The sequence below is a fragment of the Periophthalmus magnuspinnatus genome, chromosome 19, assembly GCF_009829125.3.
Source record: "Periophthalmus magnuspinnatus isolate fPerMag1 chromosome 19, fPerMag1.2.pri, whole genome shotgun sequence".
NCBI lineage: Eukaryota > Metazoa > Chordata > Actinopteri > Gobiiformes > Gobiidae > Periophthalmus > Periophthalmus magnuspinnatus.
Window position 1 is genome coordinate 3834619 of NC_047144.1, and position 19259 is coordinate 3853877.

The 19259-nt window shown below is 39.7% G+C and overlaps 1 protein-coding gene across 1 annotated transcript in view; it reads left to right on the forward strand.

The window, feature by feature from the left end:
- snx29 (sorting nexin 29) overlaps positions 1–19259 on the forward strand; it is a 195667-nt gene that overhangs the window by 101863 nt on the left and 74545 nt on the right. The window contains exon 16 of the mRNA XM_033984684.2: positions 18980–19096. Coding sequence (XP_033840575.1) covers positions 18980–19096 — 117 coding nt within the window. The remainder of the gene's footprint in view (positions 1–18979; positions 19097–19259) is intronic.

The following is a 19259-nucleotide window of genomic DNA, read 5'->3' on the forward strand; positions in this document are numbered from 1 at the left end:
ACGATCATAGCTACTCGATGTTTTTTTTTTTTTTAAATACATACCTTCTATCATTTCCCGAACTAAAAGTAATAAAAGTCAGACAGGACATTTAACATTTTACACATATATGTTTGAAAATAAGGACATTTGCACATTGTCAATCTTTGCCACGGGATCAATTGACATAATGTAAAAGAAGCTAACACAGGATCCGCTAGTGCAGCACTCTCTTGTCTGTTCCCTTGTTGCGTTTGACAAAATGCACATTGTCGTTTATCATATTTGCCGTTTTCTCAGCCTCTCGAGGACTATTTGTGGACGAATCGAAGGTCTTCACAAAGCTACAATTGTACTCGCCGTAGCTGCATTGATTTAAAACGCAGTACGTCCAATAGCCAGACTTTCTTCTTTTGACAAATATCGATTTCGGCGCATACACAAGCTGGGTCATAATTGGAGATTGCGTGAGCTGTTGCCGAATAATGAAACCGCGGGGTATATTCAGCAGGATGGACAAACATTTGAAGATGTTGACAGAAGTTGTTTTGTAATTATTATTTACAACACTTTCTAGCACTGGAAGAAGAAATGTCAGGTCTGCATTTCGCTGTGAGGGGTGTGCATTAGTACCTGCTTGTCATGGATTTGTTATTGCTTTGCTGGAATATTCCACAGTACGCTATTAAACCTTTAATCTTGCGTTACAGAGAAATACTGAAACTACTTTGTGCCATTTATTAAGATTTAAATAATGCAAGATAATCCCAGTAAACATTTTAAATAGACTAAAAACAAATAAATAGCTGAATGAACCAATGATTAGCCAGAGAAGTGATTTATTCTCGCATCTACAGCTCAAATCTTAGCGTATTACAACAAAGACAACAAAAAATCGCCCTAATTTTGCAAAGAAAAAGTCCACACGATTAAATATTGAGCCCTAAAATATATTGTTCCAGCGTTGGTATATTGAACAATAAGTCGATATAGTAATTATCATAACAGGCGGACTGAGCTACTGAAAAGGTGCAGCAGAGTGTGAGTTTCTCAAACTGTGGGCCATGTATCACTGGTGTAGTGTTTTACTGCTGCAAAGAAGCTCTGTGTACAAGTCTGTCCATGTCCTGGCACAAAAGAACAAAGTACTAAACCAGGGCTAAACCAGGACTAAACCAGGGCTAAACCAGGGCTAAACCAGGGCTAAACCAGGGCTAAACCAGGACTAAACCAGGGCTAAACCAGGACTAAACCAGGGCTAAACCAGGGCTAAACCAGGGCTAAACCCTGGACTAAACATGGACTAAACATGGACTAAACCAGGGCTAAACATGGACTAAACATGGACTAAACATGGACTAAACCAGGACTAAACCAGGACTAAACGGGACTGAACCAGGACTGAACCAGGGCTAAACCAGGGCTAAACCAGGGCTAAACCAGGGCTAAACCAGGGCTAAACCAGGGCTAAACCAGGGCTAAACCAGGACTAAACCAGGACTAAACCAGGACTAAACCAGGACTAAACCAGGACTGAACATGGGGAGTCAGCAATTCATTTTTTTGCAGTTAAAACCTGGTCAGTCTTCTTGACGACGTGTGAGACAGACCTCTACATTGACACATTTCAAACCTAGGCTCAGTTCTGGTTAGCTGTGCATACGACTGAAAGGTTTTTATTCTACATTCTTCTCTTTTAAAGTTAATTTCATGATGATTATTTATGTTTTATTGACCCATTTGTTTGTATTTGCAATTTGAACGTGCCTTTCTTGTTCAGTAAAGCACTTTGAATGACTTTGTGTACCAAATTTGCTTGACAAATTTGCCTTGCCTGTGTTAAATTGAGATAATAATTGAGTAAATAATCAAATGTAGCTTCTAACCAAAACTAGCATACTTAAGTCCACTCAACATGCAGAGGTTAGAGACGAGGGAGTCATTTAATAAGTGCGGCTTCATAAATATTCCAAGCACCACTTTACGTCTAATTTCACATAACCGCACTTATTTATGCGCACGTATGTACCATGCATATTTAATAAGTGTTTACTAATTCATACCTCCATTTTCTTGGGCTTTCCCACAATCCCGCAGGGCCCTTCCATATAGGCTTAACCGCGGTCCCTCGCCAGTTTAGGCCACTTTGTCCAAACAAGTATGTCATGGAGAAAGCTGCTCGTGTTCCTGTGTGATAAGTAACAGGTTGTGAAGCAAAGAAAGAGTGGTGGGGCAGAAAATGCAGGCGCCAGGGCCACGTTACGGTCCACGGGCCATCAGCAGACTGTACAGATAGAACAGAGACAGCCGGGACGTACTTTTATCGCTATAGGGCAGCTGTGGTCACGGGGTTTCTCTTGGTATATTTCAGAAAATGCTTTTTTTATGGGTTGAAAAATTGTTGAGATATGGGCTTGTTCCCGTGGGATTTGAGGTTGTTATAGGAGTTCGGGCTCAAAGCTAAATATTTTGGTTGTTTTAGGCGACATTGGCTCAGCGGTTAGAGCAGCCGTCCACCGACTCAAAACTCTGAGGATGGATTCCCGCTTGGACCAAGTTCCGTCGTCGTGGCCCGTGATTCAGATTGGCTGTCTTCTGTCCGTCTACCCCAGGGCGATAGTAGAGTGTGGAGTGAGTGAATAATAACTATAGTGTAGCGCTTTGAGGGTTTATTAATCTGTTCATTTTAATAGTCTATGGTCAGAGTATTGGCTCTTCAAAATCGCTCCGTCCTTTTATTTGATTTGATTTAAATTGGCTCTACGAGTGTAAGTCACATCTGTTGTCCGTTATCGAGCGTGTACCTCTCATGTGTAGTCACTCTTCAGTTGTGGTGAGTGACAAACTTGTAGCTGTCAAATGCTCAGATGCTTTTTTCACTTGTCTCCTCTCGAAAGCCGAGACAAAAGCCCCCCATCCGGACGTATTGATTTTTGAAAATGTCACTCACTTCTTTGTCGGGTACAAACGGGCCAGGTCGACTATAAATATCAGAACAGGGATAAAGTTTTTAAACCGTCATATTGAGGTTTTTAATTACATCGGGTACCGTGATGGGCTACATTTTCTTACTCGTATAGTCGTGACCAAACGCTTGATTCTTAATCCGATCACACACAGTTTTGACTATGTAAATCTCAAAGTGTTATTGAACCAAAGCAGATCTAAGAAGCTGTCTACTCTAGATTAAAGATATTATACGATGATCCCTCGTTTATCGGGGGCAATAAGCGAAATCCACGAAGTATCAGCTTTATTTTTTACAATTATTATGTATGTATTAAGGCTGTAAAACTCCTCACCACACACTTTATACACTTTTCTCACACAGGCATTAACATGTTCTCACATTTCTCTCTTGTTTAATTAGTTAATAGTGATTCTCGTGTATTTCACAGTTCCTCTGACAGAAAAAGTGAAGCAGCGAGACGTCAAAAGGTGAACCGCGATATAGTGAGGGACAACTGTATATGTTCAGGAAGTGAGCATTGAACATCATTTAATTAGACCAAAGACATGTTATTTAAAAATGAAGATTGGTCAATATGAGAGAGAATTTTTTTGTCATATCGACCTAGCCCTAATTAAAAGTCCTGTATTCCACAAACTTGACACTCATGAGCTCTTAGCCATGTTATAACCTCCTCAAAACCACACTTGGAGTTGTGTTTTGTTTCATTCACACATGTTTGCGTCACCTTATATCATCAGTACCTTTTCCTGTTTGGTCAGAAGATACCGGAAATTCCAGGAGTGAAATTATCTGAATGATTCTAGTGGAGGTGTATGCACATGACAGCACAACGCGGAACAGTGTTTTCTGTTTGAGAGAAGAACTCAGCCTAAATATACACATAAGTTGATGTAAATGAAATCTGGAACTAAGTATGTGAGTAGAGTCAATAGATTTTGCATTTGTCCCAGTAGATCTTGAACCGCAGTTTGAAAACGCTGAGAATGTTACCGCTTATTTTTCTTAAATCGTGTACAAATTGACCATACTGCTTATAATATTAATCCAATACGGTTAATTTGGTCTTCCATGAATTTATTTTATTTTAACAGATTCTTTTTCTAGACCAAGGTTTAGTTTGTTTTCATATCTGACCATTTCGACTCCTCACTAGCGCTCCTCCTCAGTGCTCATGTGATGTTGCCGTGACGCGTCCGGTTAGCTGATTTAAACAGCGCCATCTGCAGTCCGCCTTCAGGACGGCATCCCAGGTGTGTGAGAGTAAAAAGGCCCCTCGTCCCGATTTCTGTCCTTCCTCCACCAGTAGGAAAACCGCTCTGAGGAAGACCGCTGTTTTGCAGTCGAAACTATCAGGTATAAAAAAAAAAACTAAACTAACTTGGTCTGGAAAAAGACTCGTTAATAAATGCCTATAACACTGATTAAATTTTTCTTTTCGCACGTTACTGTATGTTCCAAAACTGTGCATAATATCACATTATCCAGACCCCACATGATCTCAGCTGGTTATGAAGAAACCTACCTGGCATTGATTTTCTGTGCGACACAATAAGGAGCAGGCTACACTTTTCACATAACATGTTTCTTTAAATTTTTTTTATCACAGCTAACTCCCGCGGTTACCCATCATTCAACAAGCCAGCAGGCCCACCGCCGACCGCTCTGCTTTTTACTCACCACGACAAGGGTCCAATGGGATACAACAGGCCAGGCTCTGAACAGGTTTTCCATTAGGGATAGTTCACTGCTGCAAAATAAATGAGTCAGACAAATCTAGTCTAAACAAAGTGACAAAAGATAATGCAATAGTTGCGTATTCAGTAACCCATTAGCCAGTGAGAAATGCGTAAAAAAAGATGGATAGCTTTGAAAAACAGGTTTATAAAACGTATTGATTTGTAAGGTCCTCCATTCGCCTCGTTTTGTTACATAGGCTGTAATTTCGTAGGCCCAGATAGATGTAGGTTTATGTCATACTGTCGAACACGCCAGGTAAAGCAAGAAATATCAATTTTTCTTTTGCTACATGTTTTAATAATAGGATTTTGTTCAAAGTTCACATTTCAAACACAAATAAGATCGAAATATGAACGGACGGACAAACGAGTACAAGAATCACATCTCAGAACATGTTTGTACGGAAATGATGAAATGATTGCAGGCTTTGTGATTTGCTAATTGCATCCATTCAAATTGCAATTTCCATTCGATTGCGATTAATCTTGCAGCGCTAAGTTAAACCTCTCTCATCATCTAACAATAGGCATTATTAGTTAAAGCTCCACATACCCGTTTTAGCATCAGGATTTATGCAACCAGTGCTATTTCACGTAGGGCTCAATCTAGTTTGGGGCTTTTTATGCCGCATGCCCTTCCTTGTGGCTCGGTGTGGGTGAAGTGTCTTACCTACGACACAAATAACAGTATGTGCTAGAGATCTGAAGCGAGAAGCTAACTACACTGAAACTAAAACACGTATTGTTTACAGTTTTAGCTTTAATGGCCTCCATTTAACCTTTAATGGCCCTACTGGCTCACTTTATTGTACTTTTTGTTTTTATTTTGTTTGCGTTGGGTCTGAGAATGGAATTATGAATTGGGGGCAGGTGATGTCTCGGGTCCCCATTCCTGTTTAAGGAAGGATTGTCTTTCCTAACAAAAATAGCTTCTTTAACTCCTCTCTCAAACCATTTCTTTTCTCTGTCTAAGATTTGAACTTCACTATCTTCACAGGAGTGGTTAGCGTCTTTGAGATGGACATGTACAGCCGACTGGGGTCCTGAGCCGCTCTCTCGATGGTGTTGGTACATTCTCTTATGAAGTATCTGTTTAGTTTCTCCAATGTAACGCTCGCTGCACTGAATGGAGTAGACACATTACTACATTACTACTTGCTTTACGATGGATCAGACCTGGGCGACTGAGGGATTACACAGACATTACTACATTGACTTATCTTTCAATATACATTCTATATATATTGAGTGTACCTTTTCTCCGCATTAGTTGGGTTTTTTTTCTTAGTTCATATATACTTTAATGTTCCAATGTACTATTTAAACATTGCTGGCGACTTTATCTTTAGTACGATTCACTTAGAAAGGGTTTACTGGGATTATCCTGCTTTACGATTATTGTGAAGGTGGTATCTTTATTTCAATATTATTGTTTAACCTCCTGAGACCTGGTGTTCTCCTCTGAGGACAACACATTTTGGGTTGTTTAGGCCACAGTGCAAATTTTTAGAAGAACAGCAACAAGATTATGTTTAATTTTGAATATTTCTAAGAGTTTAGAATATTTATTTATTTATTTATTTTGATTTGATTTGATTTTTATTGTATTTTAATTTATTTATTTTATTTTATTTTACTTTCATTTATTTTATATTTTTGTATTTTTATTCTTTTATTTTTTATTTTATTTTTTATTGTATTGTATTTTATTTATTTATTTATATTTTTATTTAAAGGCATATATCTTCCTGCTCCTGTCAGCAGCACAAATGAGACACATTGTTCCTAGAGGCACAATTGTTTCTAATTTTGTTTTGTTTTTTACAATATATGTGTTCAAGCACTTAATAGTTTTTTCAAATAAAGTCCTGCAAGAACTCGGGTCTCAGGAGGTTATTGTGATAGTGATAGAATCAGTATATCACATCATGACAGGTACAGGCGAGATTTGAATCAGAAATCCTCCGCTAACATACTAGTATAGCATTACAAATACACTTTAAGCTTGAGTTGACTCTGCAAAGATTGTCCAACATTTACTAGTACTTTTATGCATTTTTGGTTTTATAGGTTTTCTTCCTAACTCCAGCTCCACTGTGTAATATTTGGTTCCCTTTAGCGTTCTTGTGTTGTATCGATGAGACATACTCCGGCTAATTGTTTAGATTAATTTGGGTCAAAACTAGTAAGGTCGGGGACTCTGGCTTTGATCCGTGCACTCATTAATTATCCGCAAACAACACAGAAAACAAGAAATGCGGTTATTACGAGACTCGGAATCTTTCTCCGGCGGTAACAATCGCATGCGAGTTGTTGTGGTGCAAGTCGATGTGAACACCTCATTATGCGTGGGACTTTTAGATGGATCTGCTTTGAAATACAAATGCTAGCCTTGCCTTTTAAAATCGGCCTTCGCGGAAATAATTTTGTGTAAGGATACCATTTTGTGAAGCTCTCGAATGCGATCGGAAAATACACATATTTTTTGAGTGTCTTTTAAAATTTGCAGCCGTGTTTTTTCAGTTCAAATTAACGTGTTAATTATCGAGAATTTCTAATATCGCATCACATAAACTGCATATTTGAGTGTTAGGAAAGAAGTTAAGAGGACACAAGTCATGGGGGTTGTCTAAATAAAGGTGCACTACGTAACATTTCCATCATCTGCTTTTTCTCCATGGAGATATTATTGCTCGTCAGGGATTTTCCACATTATGGCATTAAACACAACCATCTTGCATTAATTAATTGTGTTATTATTTTATTGCTCAAAAATACCTAGAAAACTTCTTGCTGTGAGCTGGGTCGCCATTCCACAGATCTGACCTGTAACTTGGCCAGGTGGCAGAGGTGTTTTTACGGCGCTTGTGTTGTCTACATCAAGATAGAAACATTTAACGCCATGCTGTGGATTCTAGGCAACGTGATAACATCTTAATAACTAATGGAAGCTCGAGTAGAAAAGTCACATAGTGGAACTTTAAGAGCTAAAGAAGAAAAAGAGATAAATACAAATAATAAATAATAATAAACATATTCTTTAGTATGGGTATAATATGCAGTAAAATGTCACAGTTTTTACAAATAAATAAAAAAATAAGATATAGTGAAAGTAATTGTGTTGCGCTACGGAAGGTACAGATTTCCTGGTACAGAGGGAGCGTTAAGAGTGTGTGAAGTGCAGGGTGGTGGAGGAGATCTGAAGAGGCGCTCTGATGTTTGGAAGTGGCTAAAGCACCTAACTTGATTAACTGTAGTCTTTGTAAGCCACCCGGACTTCACAGTAGCTCAGCGCCGCTAAGCCCCCCGTGAGTCAGTCAGGGCTCGATTCACATGCATAATCTGCACATACACATGCAGACTGGCACAGGGAGGGGATGAACAGAAAAAGTGGCTTTATTCAAGATGTTACATGGTGAAAAGCGGCACACAAGGAAGATGTTGTGTATTGAATTCTATAGTAAAAATAGGACTTTTATATTGCACAATGATGGGATCTATCACAAACGATAGAAGGGTTTCGCTTGTGATAGATCAGTGCAGAACGAAACCAAAACAAACATGGCGACACCGACAAATGTGACTATTTTGTTTTTAAATACACGCAGGGGGAAGGACGTTTGTGGATGAATAAGATGCTCGTGCTTTTCTCTCAAAGTTTTGCTTTGGCGTGTCCTGCTGTTGTGATGCTTTGGCCAATCAAGGTGACGTTTTTTTCAACGTTCTCATCATTGGTTCCAATTGCTTTCAACAAGAGTCATGTCAGATTGACGTGTAGAACAAGAGTGCTATAAATGTCAGTCTGATGAGAGCCAGGTTATGTTTAAACTGTTAAATGTTTACAAAATACTGTGCAAATTTCCACCTAACCTTCCTAAAAATCCTGTCCCTCCTCTTCAAACCCTCTTGTCAGCGTACAATACTGTGTACAATCCACTTTGGGCTAGTGACTCTTTAGGTGCAACTTAATCTTAATCTGTCCAACTACGTCTGGTGGTTACCATGCAGTACACGAAGCAGCTTTGGTTCATCTGACTGACGAAACTGCTCCAAAATGTGGCCCGACACGCTGTACTTAGACTTTTTCAAATCCACAGAACCCACAAAACATGTGATCCTGGCTCCGCTTCCAAAACACCGCACCAGATTTAGTCGTTTTGTACATCGGCCTATTTGTGGTGTTTTCGATTGGTCCATCTGCGTCTCATGCCATCCCACTTCATCTTGATGTTTTTTTTTTTTTGAGAGGATTCAGAGTGGACGGCGCAGCTTGTGATGTCTATATCAGTCCTTTTTTTCCTTGCTGTTTTTCTGTCTCTCAGTCTGGGGGCTTCCTGTTTGCAGCAGCTGGCTTTGAATGACTCACAGACAGGAGCAGAGAGAGGAACAGGCGGCCTATAGGTTTGCAATAACAGTGTGTGGAGGATGTGTTGGAGATCACTCGGACTTCCAGTGATGCTAGTGCCAGACCTACGGCGTCTGTCTTGACGTTTTAGTTATTTCCGACGTGCAGTATTATACAACAAACGCCAATATGTAAACGCTTAGTCAGTTTGGACACACTTTCTCATTCACTGTTTTTCCGTCATGTTTACTCTTTTCTATACATCCTGAAGACATGCGATATATGAAGCATGTCTAGAATTTTGTGTTAAAGAACGGAGCTTTTGAACACGTTATAACCCATAGTTCCCTCATCAAAAATGTACCTGGAGTTGTATTTTTCTTCATTGATGCAGCTTTGAACTTTTTGCGCAATAAGTCCTCTCCCCCTGAGCTGTCATAAAACGTTTCCTAAATTTTCCTAGGATTGTTGCGTCATAGATAAAAAACCTGTGCAGTTTTAAGTAAGCTTGAAAATGTCCTCAGTGATCCAAGAATCTAAAATCTAAAATATACTATACTAATATACTGTACTCCATATGTGCTCGTTGTGATGCCTTCAGTTAGAATTTACAATCCAATTAGTCATAAAAATAAAGAAATGCCATGTTACAGATCAGATCTATGGATAGGTGACCCTGCTCAATAAGAATGCACGTTTTTCAAGGATTTATTTTAGCAGTACAACGCCTGTAATTGAATAAATGCATCACGGAGACAAGAAGACAGTTCTACAAAACTCTCTACTTTACTGCTTTAAAAATACGCTATTTTTAGGAGTCTATTGTCTATATTTTCGCATTTTTCCTTCCCCCTCTCCCCCTCTCTCAGGTGTCTCTCCCAACGACCTACTTCAATCGGCCCCATTCATTTTGCAAGTCTTTATTAAGCTCATTAGTTTTGGGTCATCTGTAACACTGCTGCTCCACTTGCCCCCACCTCGAATCTGTTTTTTTTATTTTTTTATTATTTTTTTTTTAGGTCTTGAGGCATAGCCAGGTTTTTCTCGGCCTTTTGATTGAGGCCAGCTCCTCGCAGCGCGCCTCAGATTCGATCATAAACCAGGAGAGATGAGAGCGAGAGCCACAAAGAGATTCTGTAAAGATGGCGGCGGCGGGTGTGGGGGGGGGTGGGAGGCTGGTGGTGGAGGAGAGGGAGGAGGACGGAGGACGGAGGGAGAGGCTGTTTGGTCAGTGAAGGGACACGTGAAGATATGCGTTTGGTAAAATGCAGCCATATACTTGAGACGGGAATGAGAAAAGAACGTCAAGATATAAAACCCACAATGTAACAAAACCAAAATGAGTAAAATTACGTCCAAATGAAATGGCTACAAAACATAATGATTTGAATAACACATGTAATACAATAATTAACTTTTTTTAAAGATTTTGAATACTGTTCCCTCATTAAAAACATACCTAGAGTTGAATTTCATGTTGTTTCTTTTATCCTCCGTAGAAAGCCCTCTGCCGCTGAGCCTCCCCAAATACTCCGTTAGAAATTTCCTGTGACTGTGATGTCATAGATAGAAACCCTGCTCATTTTTGAAGTCTATAAATCATCACCGCGCTCATTTTAAGCATTTCTGTCCTAAAATCAGGCTCATTACTGTTGTGTGCTTACATTAACATCCGCAGTTTAATAGTTTTCACTGTGGTAATTCCCTCTGCAACCAGTAGATGTCAGCACCAGATCAGAGTACGGTATTGTCCGGATTATATGTCGCTTCGGAGTATAAGTCGCACCAGCCAAAAAATGCGCAATAATAAAGAGAAAAAATATATAAGTCGCACTGGACTATAAGTCACATTTTTGGGGGGAAATTTATTTTACAAAATCCAAGACCAAGAACAGACATTTTATCTTTAAAGGCAAGTTATAATAATAAGAATAAAATGGAGAACAACAGGATGAATATCAGTACAGCACGCTAACGCTAACACACACACACACAACGAACTGAATACGTGCCTGGTGTGTTTACGTAAGATATTAACAGTTAATAATATATGGTATGCTAATGTAACATATGCGGCTTGTCCACAAACACGAGAGACACGAGAGTTCTTTTCACTGATGTTGACTGGGGTCTTACTTCTTCTTCACATTTCACACTGTAGAACCAGCAAACACATCAAATATAACATAAGCTCTGGTTCATATCACATATACACACAAAACTGCACATGAACACACCACTTTGGCCTGCTGGTAAACAAACAGTGAACCCAAAACTTTATATTTTAGTTTTCAATTGTTTCTTAACGGAAAATACAGTATATTGAGCACTGATGCTGTGAAATGAAAAGATTTTTGTATTTGTTCTTTAAAGGCGGGACTGTCTGCTGTTGAAAAAATCACAAACCTACAGATGGTAGCTTTAAAGTTATACTATGTTACTTTTCTTGTGGTCTTCATGGAGATATTATGACTTTGCATGAGCCGTTACACTTTATGCCATTAAACGTGTCTTTCTTCATGGAATCATGTGATAGTATCAGGCCAAGGTACAGCTCAGATCTGTGGTGAGGCCAGCACATTTACAGTAAAGGTTTGTTTTTTTATATAACAAAAACACCTGTAGTTGAATAATAAACAGAAGACACGCTTACTGCCTTACTGTGGAACATTCTGGCATCGCAAAAACATCATAGAGACAAGAAGAGAAAGTAAAATCTCACATAGTCCATACGTCTGAATTTAGCGTATTCTAAGCAGCCGTGCAATTGGTACAAATATGTGTAAAAGCAATTGTATCGTCTGACCCTGACACGCCGGACACGCCGACTGAAATGAAAAATGAACTAAGCACGTCCAGGAAACATTGTCCTCTGTGTTGGTTATTCTCAAGGTAACAAAGACAAATTGGTCTCATTTATTCTGTTTTACTGGAAAAAAAAACTTGAGCACACTACAAACCTTACCCAAAGTCAAAGTCCGATTTTATAAATAATTAAAATAAATGGGACCTAAAAAGATTCTTTACTGGTTCTGTTTAACCCTTCCATTTAGTGCTGGTTTGTTCTAAGGCTGGGGAAATACAATCAACCCAATTCGGTGTCTATGTGTTGTTTTTTTGGTCATTCTTTTATAATATTTTTGTTCTTTTTTTCTAATCAATTAAATATGAGGCTATTTGTTTACAGAGGGGGTATTTGACTTCTAACACATAACATTTTTAGATATAAACCACACCATGTTATCTTTTATTGTTTTGAAAATGCTATATTCACTGAAAACAACTTATTAACATGTTTAATAAGTTTCACTCTTGTTTTTGACGCTCTCCCCTCCCTGTGGAAGGTGGTGTACCCAACAAAACCCCACATTTGCAGGTGTAAGTCAACCTGATCTGGAGCTGGAGCTGGCACAGTTCACAAAGTTTTGTGGGTGTCCAAATTCAAACTCTTCTTGGAGATGTTGCCCATCATAAGGCCACTCTTGTTCAGAATCACAAATGGAGTGATATTCAAATCCTTCCCAGACCAGACAAACTCATGTTTAAAACATGGAATGTCTCCAAATGCAGATTTCTTCATGTTTATGTCGGTGTCGGAGTCCTGTGGATCTTCAGATCCACATACGTCTGTGAGCAGCTGTTCTCCATGAATGATGTTAAACTATGTTAAAAACAAACATTGCACTGCAGACGCTCACAGTCCTGTGTAAAGATGAAAGTGCAGACGCTGTGCAGAGGCTCAGGAGCAGAAGCCCCATTAACCAAGTAAAATACATTTTTATGCAGATATTTTGCAAACATTTATGTTTCATTGTTTAGTGACATAGTGCTTTTTTTCTCCAATTTATTTTTTAAATTCAGGTCAAGACTCTGCTACACGCTCCAAAAGCCCAAAGGCGATATAAGGATGACGGCTCATGCCATGTTTTGTTTGCTACATAGATCATTTAAGTTTAGCTTTTTTTTTTTAAGTATTTGTGCCTCCCAGTGTTTTCTTTTCCTTGTAAATCGGGTCCAAATGGCTCTTTGGGTGTTAAAGATTGTCGACCCCTGGTCTTCTTGCTGTAGTTTTTCGTCATGTTTTTGTATATTTAAGGAGAGTTGTTGTGTCCGAGCATGGATGATGTCAGCTTGTGGGCGGAGCATTGCACAGAATCTTACAGCTAATTGTGAGGAGGGTTCAAATAGGGCCTGGGAGAGATCACTAAATTACTCAAATATGCATGGATGACATCAAAATCTTCTTCAGGCATGTTTTTGATGAGACTACAACATTATAACATGGTAGAAAGCAAAACAAAATAGATTTTTGCATAATACCTCCTCTTTAAAGGTTCTTGTGACTTACTATCTACATGTGAAAATGTCTCATGCTCCTGATCCACTTTTTCACAATTAGATCCCAATGAATCCTGGCGTCGTCATATTGGAATTTTCACTGTCAGGGCAGGAAATAAAAATCATATTAACGGAAAAACCTTGTCATTCGTTTTATTCAAGTATTTATAAGCAGCTGTAAGTGTCAAAATGAAACCCACTGTGTGCTTTCTGTATCTAATTATGAAGCGGTTTATTGTCCAGGAAGTGTTCTGTTAGCATGCTAGTTGCTGTTAGCTTTACAATGATGGCAAAACTCTGCTCTGGCCTCAGAACGTTATGAATTACGCTTATAAACTTGTCGCGGTGAATTAGGATGCTGGAAATGTCTTAGGAAACAGCTGTTTAAAATGATCTAGTTCTGTTTTTCACGTTACAATCAGATTATTGCTGGATAAAAAGTGTAATAGGGTTTGGTCGCGACGCGTGAATGAAATCTGCATTTTGATAACACTGGCCCGGTCGGTTCATTGGGAACGGTAGCGCAGCGCCGGCCGGTTTAGTTAGCATGCTGAACGAACACAACCGCACAATGACAAACTGATTAGCCGCCCCTCGCTGAGAATTAATTGAGTTTCCTCACACTACCAATTAATTCGCTCTTTTTGTAGCGTCGTATTTAAGAGTTGCGGTTGGTCTAAACAAGTGGGCGCTGATGAATGGGGTAATACGCGGTGGACTGGCGGGGAGCGCGACAACAGTTCACAGGGTTGACATTTTGCCGACCTTAAAATTAACAAGGATGAACTGTGCTTGGACAAAGTGTACTGCAGATTGATTAGGTTGGGCTGTGTCTGCAAATGTGTTTTTAAATGATTCAACTCAATGTTTTTACTGTCATATCGGCGGCAAGGTCATGATGATTTGTGATGCAATCATTTTTCCTGCCGGTGGTAATGTATAATTGTTTGGTACCACTTTGAAATAATCACAGTAACTGGTGAAGCGTGTACAAAAACAAATAGTTTAAATAGAAATCGTGGTTAATAGTTACTTAAACCCACAGTATTACATTTTTTAGCCAATAAATAGACTTTTGTTTGTTTTGTTTTTTTTCATTTTGCCCTGAAAACCTCTGCGTGGGCTTGCGTTTCCACGAACCTGACTCCTACTTGGCCTCCTCCTGCTTGTCTCCATGAAAATGTTGTTCATTCGGCCATGCTCTTCCGCAGTATCGCATAAAACTCGTCTGTTTAATGTTCCGGAGTATGGTTTTAAGTTCCTATTTCCAACCATATTGCGAAACATTCTCCGCGCAGATGGATAAGTCTTGAGCTGTAATGTGGAAGATTACAGCAAAAGGAACAACATTTCCATGGAAACAAGCAGGAGTCAGGTTCGGAGAGAGTGAGGACGCATGTTTTTCAGTGAAATAAACAGCCAAAAAGTTACACACTATGGTTTTAAATATGACAAACAATGCTAATAGTCTATCAGTTTACAATAATCATGTTTTCTTCCATGTGCAAAGCTTTTTTAGTAACATATATTTTTAAAAAGCGGAGGAACAAAGGCGTGTGTACCGATCCATGAGGATAAATCTATTGGGGGAAATCATAAATACTTAATATTTTGCATTCAGTTACTATGGAAACAAACTGACCAAACCATTCAAATGATGATTAATCCGTATAGAGCTTTAATTGTTGTACTTTTATAGTTGTACAAAAAGTTATTGAAAAGTATTGAGTTTATAAAGTGTGTTTTTCACTTGTACAGTATTGACAGTAGTGTTATTGATGTTCTCAAATGCGTGGAGCCCCCTTGTGGTCAAACACTGCTGCTGCAACGACTTGTGTAATTAATAGGAGGTGAAGTTTGTAAACCGCACGGATCGATACGTTAAATGCGCCACGTCTAGGTCTAATCGAAAATGTTAAGCAACTCGGATAGAACGCGCAGTTAGTACAACGGAAACACGCAGGAAGAAGAAGCCTACTGCGCAAAATGGCCTCAGATGAAAACATTGATTATACATAAAACTATAATTAGGTGGAAAATAATTCTGGAGGAAGCATGTCTAAGGATTAATCGATTCAACTGGAAGCAAAAAAATGAATGTGAAGATTCTTGTTTCTGCTGTTAAAAGTTGCTAAGTAAAAATACATCAATATTCTATTAATTTAACATTTTTGTTAAACATATTCGACAAGTCATTTAGTTTTGCAGTGTTAGTTTTTGAATTTGTTGGCAAGTTTGAAAACTATAGCACACACACACACACACACACACCCCTACAGTCTAATACACACAGACACACTCGTACAGTCTTTAGCACACACACAGACACACACCTCCTACAGTCTAATACACACAGACACACACACACCCCTACAGTCTAATACACACAGACACACTCGTACAGTCTTTAGCACACACACAGACACACACACCCCTACAGTCTAACACACACACACACACACACCCCCTACAGTCTAATACACACAGACACACACACACCCCTACAGTCTAACACACACACCCCCACACCCCTACAGTCTAACACACACACACACCCCTACAGTCTAACACACACACTCGTACAGTCTTTAGCACACACACAGACACACACACCCCCACACACTCATACAGTCTTTAGCACACACACACACACACACACACACACACACACACCCCTACAGTCTTTAGCACACACCCCTACAGTCTTTATCACACACACACACACACCCCTACAGTCTAATACACACAGACACACTCGTACAGTCTTTAGCACACACACAGACACACACCTCCTACAGTCTAATACACACAGACACACACACACCCCTACAGTCTAATACACACAGACACACTCGTACAGTCTTTAGCACACACACAGACACACACACCCCTACAGTCTAACACACACACACACACACACCCCCTACAGTCTAATACACACAGACACACACACACCCCTACAGTCTAACACACACACCCCCACACCCCTACAGTCTAACACACACACACACCCCTACAGTCTAACACACACACTCGTACAGTCTTTAGCACACACACAGACACACACACCCCCACACACTCATACAGTCTTTAGCACACACACACACACACACACACACACACACACACACCCCTACAGTCTTTAGCACACACCCCTACAGTCTTTATCACACACACACACACACCCCTACAGTCTTTAGCACACACACACACACACACACCCACAGTCTTTAGCACACACACACACACACCCCTACAGTCTTTAGCACACACACACACACACCCCTACAGTCTTTATCACACACACACACACACACACCCCCGTACAGTCTTTAGCACACACACACACACACACCCCTACAGTCTTTAGCACACACACACACTCGTACAGTCTTTAGCACACACACACACACACCCCTACAGTCTTTAGCACACACACCCGTACAGTCTTTAGCACACACACACACACACCCCTACAGTCTTTAGCACACACACACACACACCCCTACAGTCTTTATCACACACACACACACACACACCCCCGTACAGTCTTTAGCACACACACACACACACACACCCCTACAGTCTTTAGCACACACACACACTCGTACAGTCTTTAGCACACACACACACCCCTACAGTCTTTAGCACTCACACCCGTACAGTCTTTAGCACACACACACACCCGTACAGTCTTTAGCACACACACACACCCCTACAGTCTTTAGCACACACACCCGTACAGTCTTTAGCACACACACACACTCGTATAGTCTTTAGCACACACACACCCCTACAGTCTTTAGCACACACACACACACACACCCTCGTACAGTCTTTAGCACACACACACCCGTACAGTCTTTAGCACACACACACACACACCCCTACAGTCTTTAGCACACACACACTTGTACAGTCTTTATCACACACACACACACCCGTACAGGGGGGAGCTCCGTGTCAAGGTTACTTTGAGCTGAGGAGGATTGATTATGGCGCTGGCAGGAGTGTGTTTCTCACCGTGGAGCCGCCATGTCTCTGTCAGGGGCAGCGCTGTGCCCCGCTGGCAGCATCCATTTTGTCTCCACTGGGGGGCTACTGTCTTTTGAAGGTTTAAACAGATGCAGGAAATATTGATAAGATACAAAAATGTTAGAAATAGCAGTGGCCTTTAGGAACAATCGGCACAAAATATTCCAAAAGATAAGTTGTTTATGTGACTCGTGATGGAAACTTGTGCTTATTTTTATCACTCTGAAAGTTAAGTTAAGTATAGTTAATTACACATTTAAGAACCACAAACCTACAGGAACATCATTAGTAAAATGTTTTAGCAGATTTGCCTAAAAATATTGTATCTTTGCTGAATATTTGTTTGTAAAGCTACATCGTTCTGCTTCACAATGTCTGACTTTATATCTGGCATTAGAAAAGATAAGCTACTCTACAAAAAAGAAAAGCTTGACAAGTTTTGAGAAATACGGATAATATTCTACATATCTGTTAACGGCAGGATAAATGATACTGTTTAATTATTTTTGCATTATTTATTTATTTTTAATTATTTTATTTATATTTTACATTATTTTAACTACTAATACAACTTTTTTTTTGTTTCTTACCACCTTTATTATCATTATCATGTCTATGCGCCTTGTTTGTTCTTTGTTCATGTTGTTAAATGGAAATGAAAAATCTTAAGAAACAAAAAAATAACAAAAAAATGTAAAAAACAAACAAAATAATAATAAAAAAACAAAACATGAGCCTACATACATCTCATACAACATAAACAGTCAAGTCTTTCTACTGTTACCACCAGGAAGGTCGATGTGGGTTACAAAATGCTAAACCAACCTTCTGAAAGCTGCACTTTGTAACTTTTATGGTGAATGGTTCCGCAGTATGGCATTAAACCTACGTAGTATCTCCATGGCGACAAGCAAGTGACACCACCGGGATCAAATTCCAAGCCAATATCTACAGTAAGAATGCACGTTTTCCGAGGTTTTTCGCAAATAAAAATCCAAACGTGTCAACCCAAAGCGATGACACTTCTGTGAACACGCGCAGGTTGTGGATCCCTCAACAGAAAAGTTCCATAGTGCACCTTTAAGAGACAGGCCTCTGCTTTGACAATGTGTTAAATCCAGGCTCAAAACGGTTCTGTTCAGCTGTGCGTGCGACTGAAAGGTTTTTATTCTGCGCTCTTCTCCTTTAACGGTAATTTTATGACGACGAAAGAAACATGGACTGACGGACTTTTATTAGACAGAGTAAAGTGACAGGAAAGTTCAAGTGTTTAAAGAGTACGAGAGAGAGTTTTTAAAGGGTGCAAACGAGTGGGTGAGAGAGCTGCAGATTGGGTGATTATTTATGTTTTGATTTGTGTGATTTTAATGTCTTTTTCTTATTCTGTAAAGCATTTTGAATTACCTCGTGTACGAATTGTGCTATACAAATAAACTTGCCTCGCCTTAAACGTGCGTGAACAAACCAAAAACATAAGCATCATGTGTGTGTCTCTTTGCAGGTTTTTAATGTTGCACCTTAATCTCCGTGTCGCATGCTAACGTTCCTCTCCGCTCTTCGTGTTCTGCGCAGGTGGCTGAGATGCACGGCGAGCTAATAGAGTTTAATGAACGCCTGTACCGCTCCCTCATGGCCAAGGACCATCTTATTGTCCAGATGAGACAAGAACTCATTGACCTACGTGGACCGGTAAGACTATGCTAATGCTAAAATACACACAAGCGCACACACACACGCACGCACAATTCAATCTACTTTCATTTTATCTCACTCCTTATTCAATAGCCTCTTTGCGAATTTAATTAACAGTTACCGCCAACATTGTAGATTCTTTCAACGTTTTGTGTGTTGT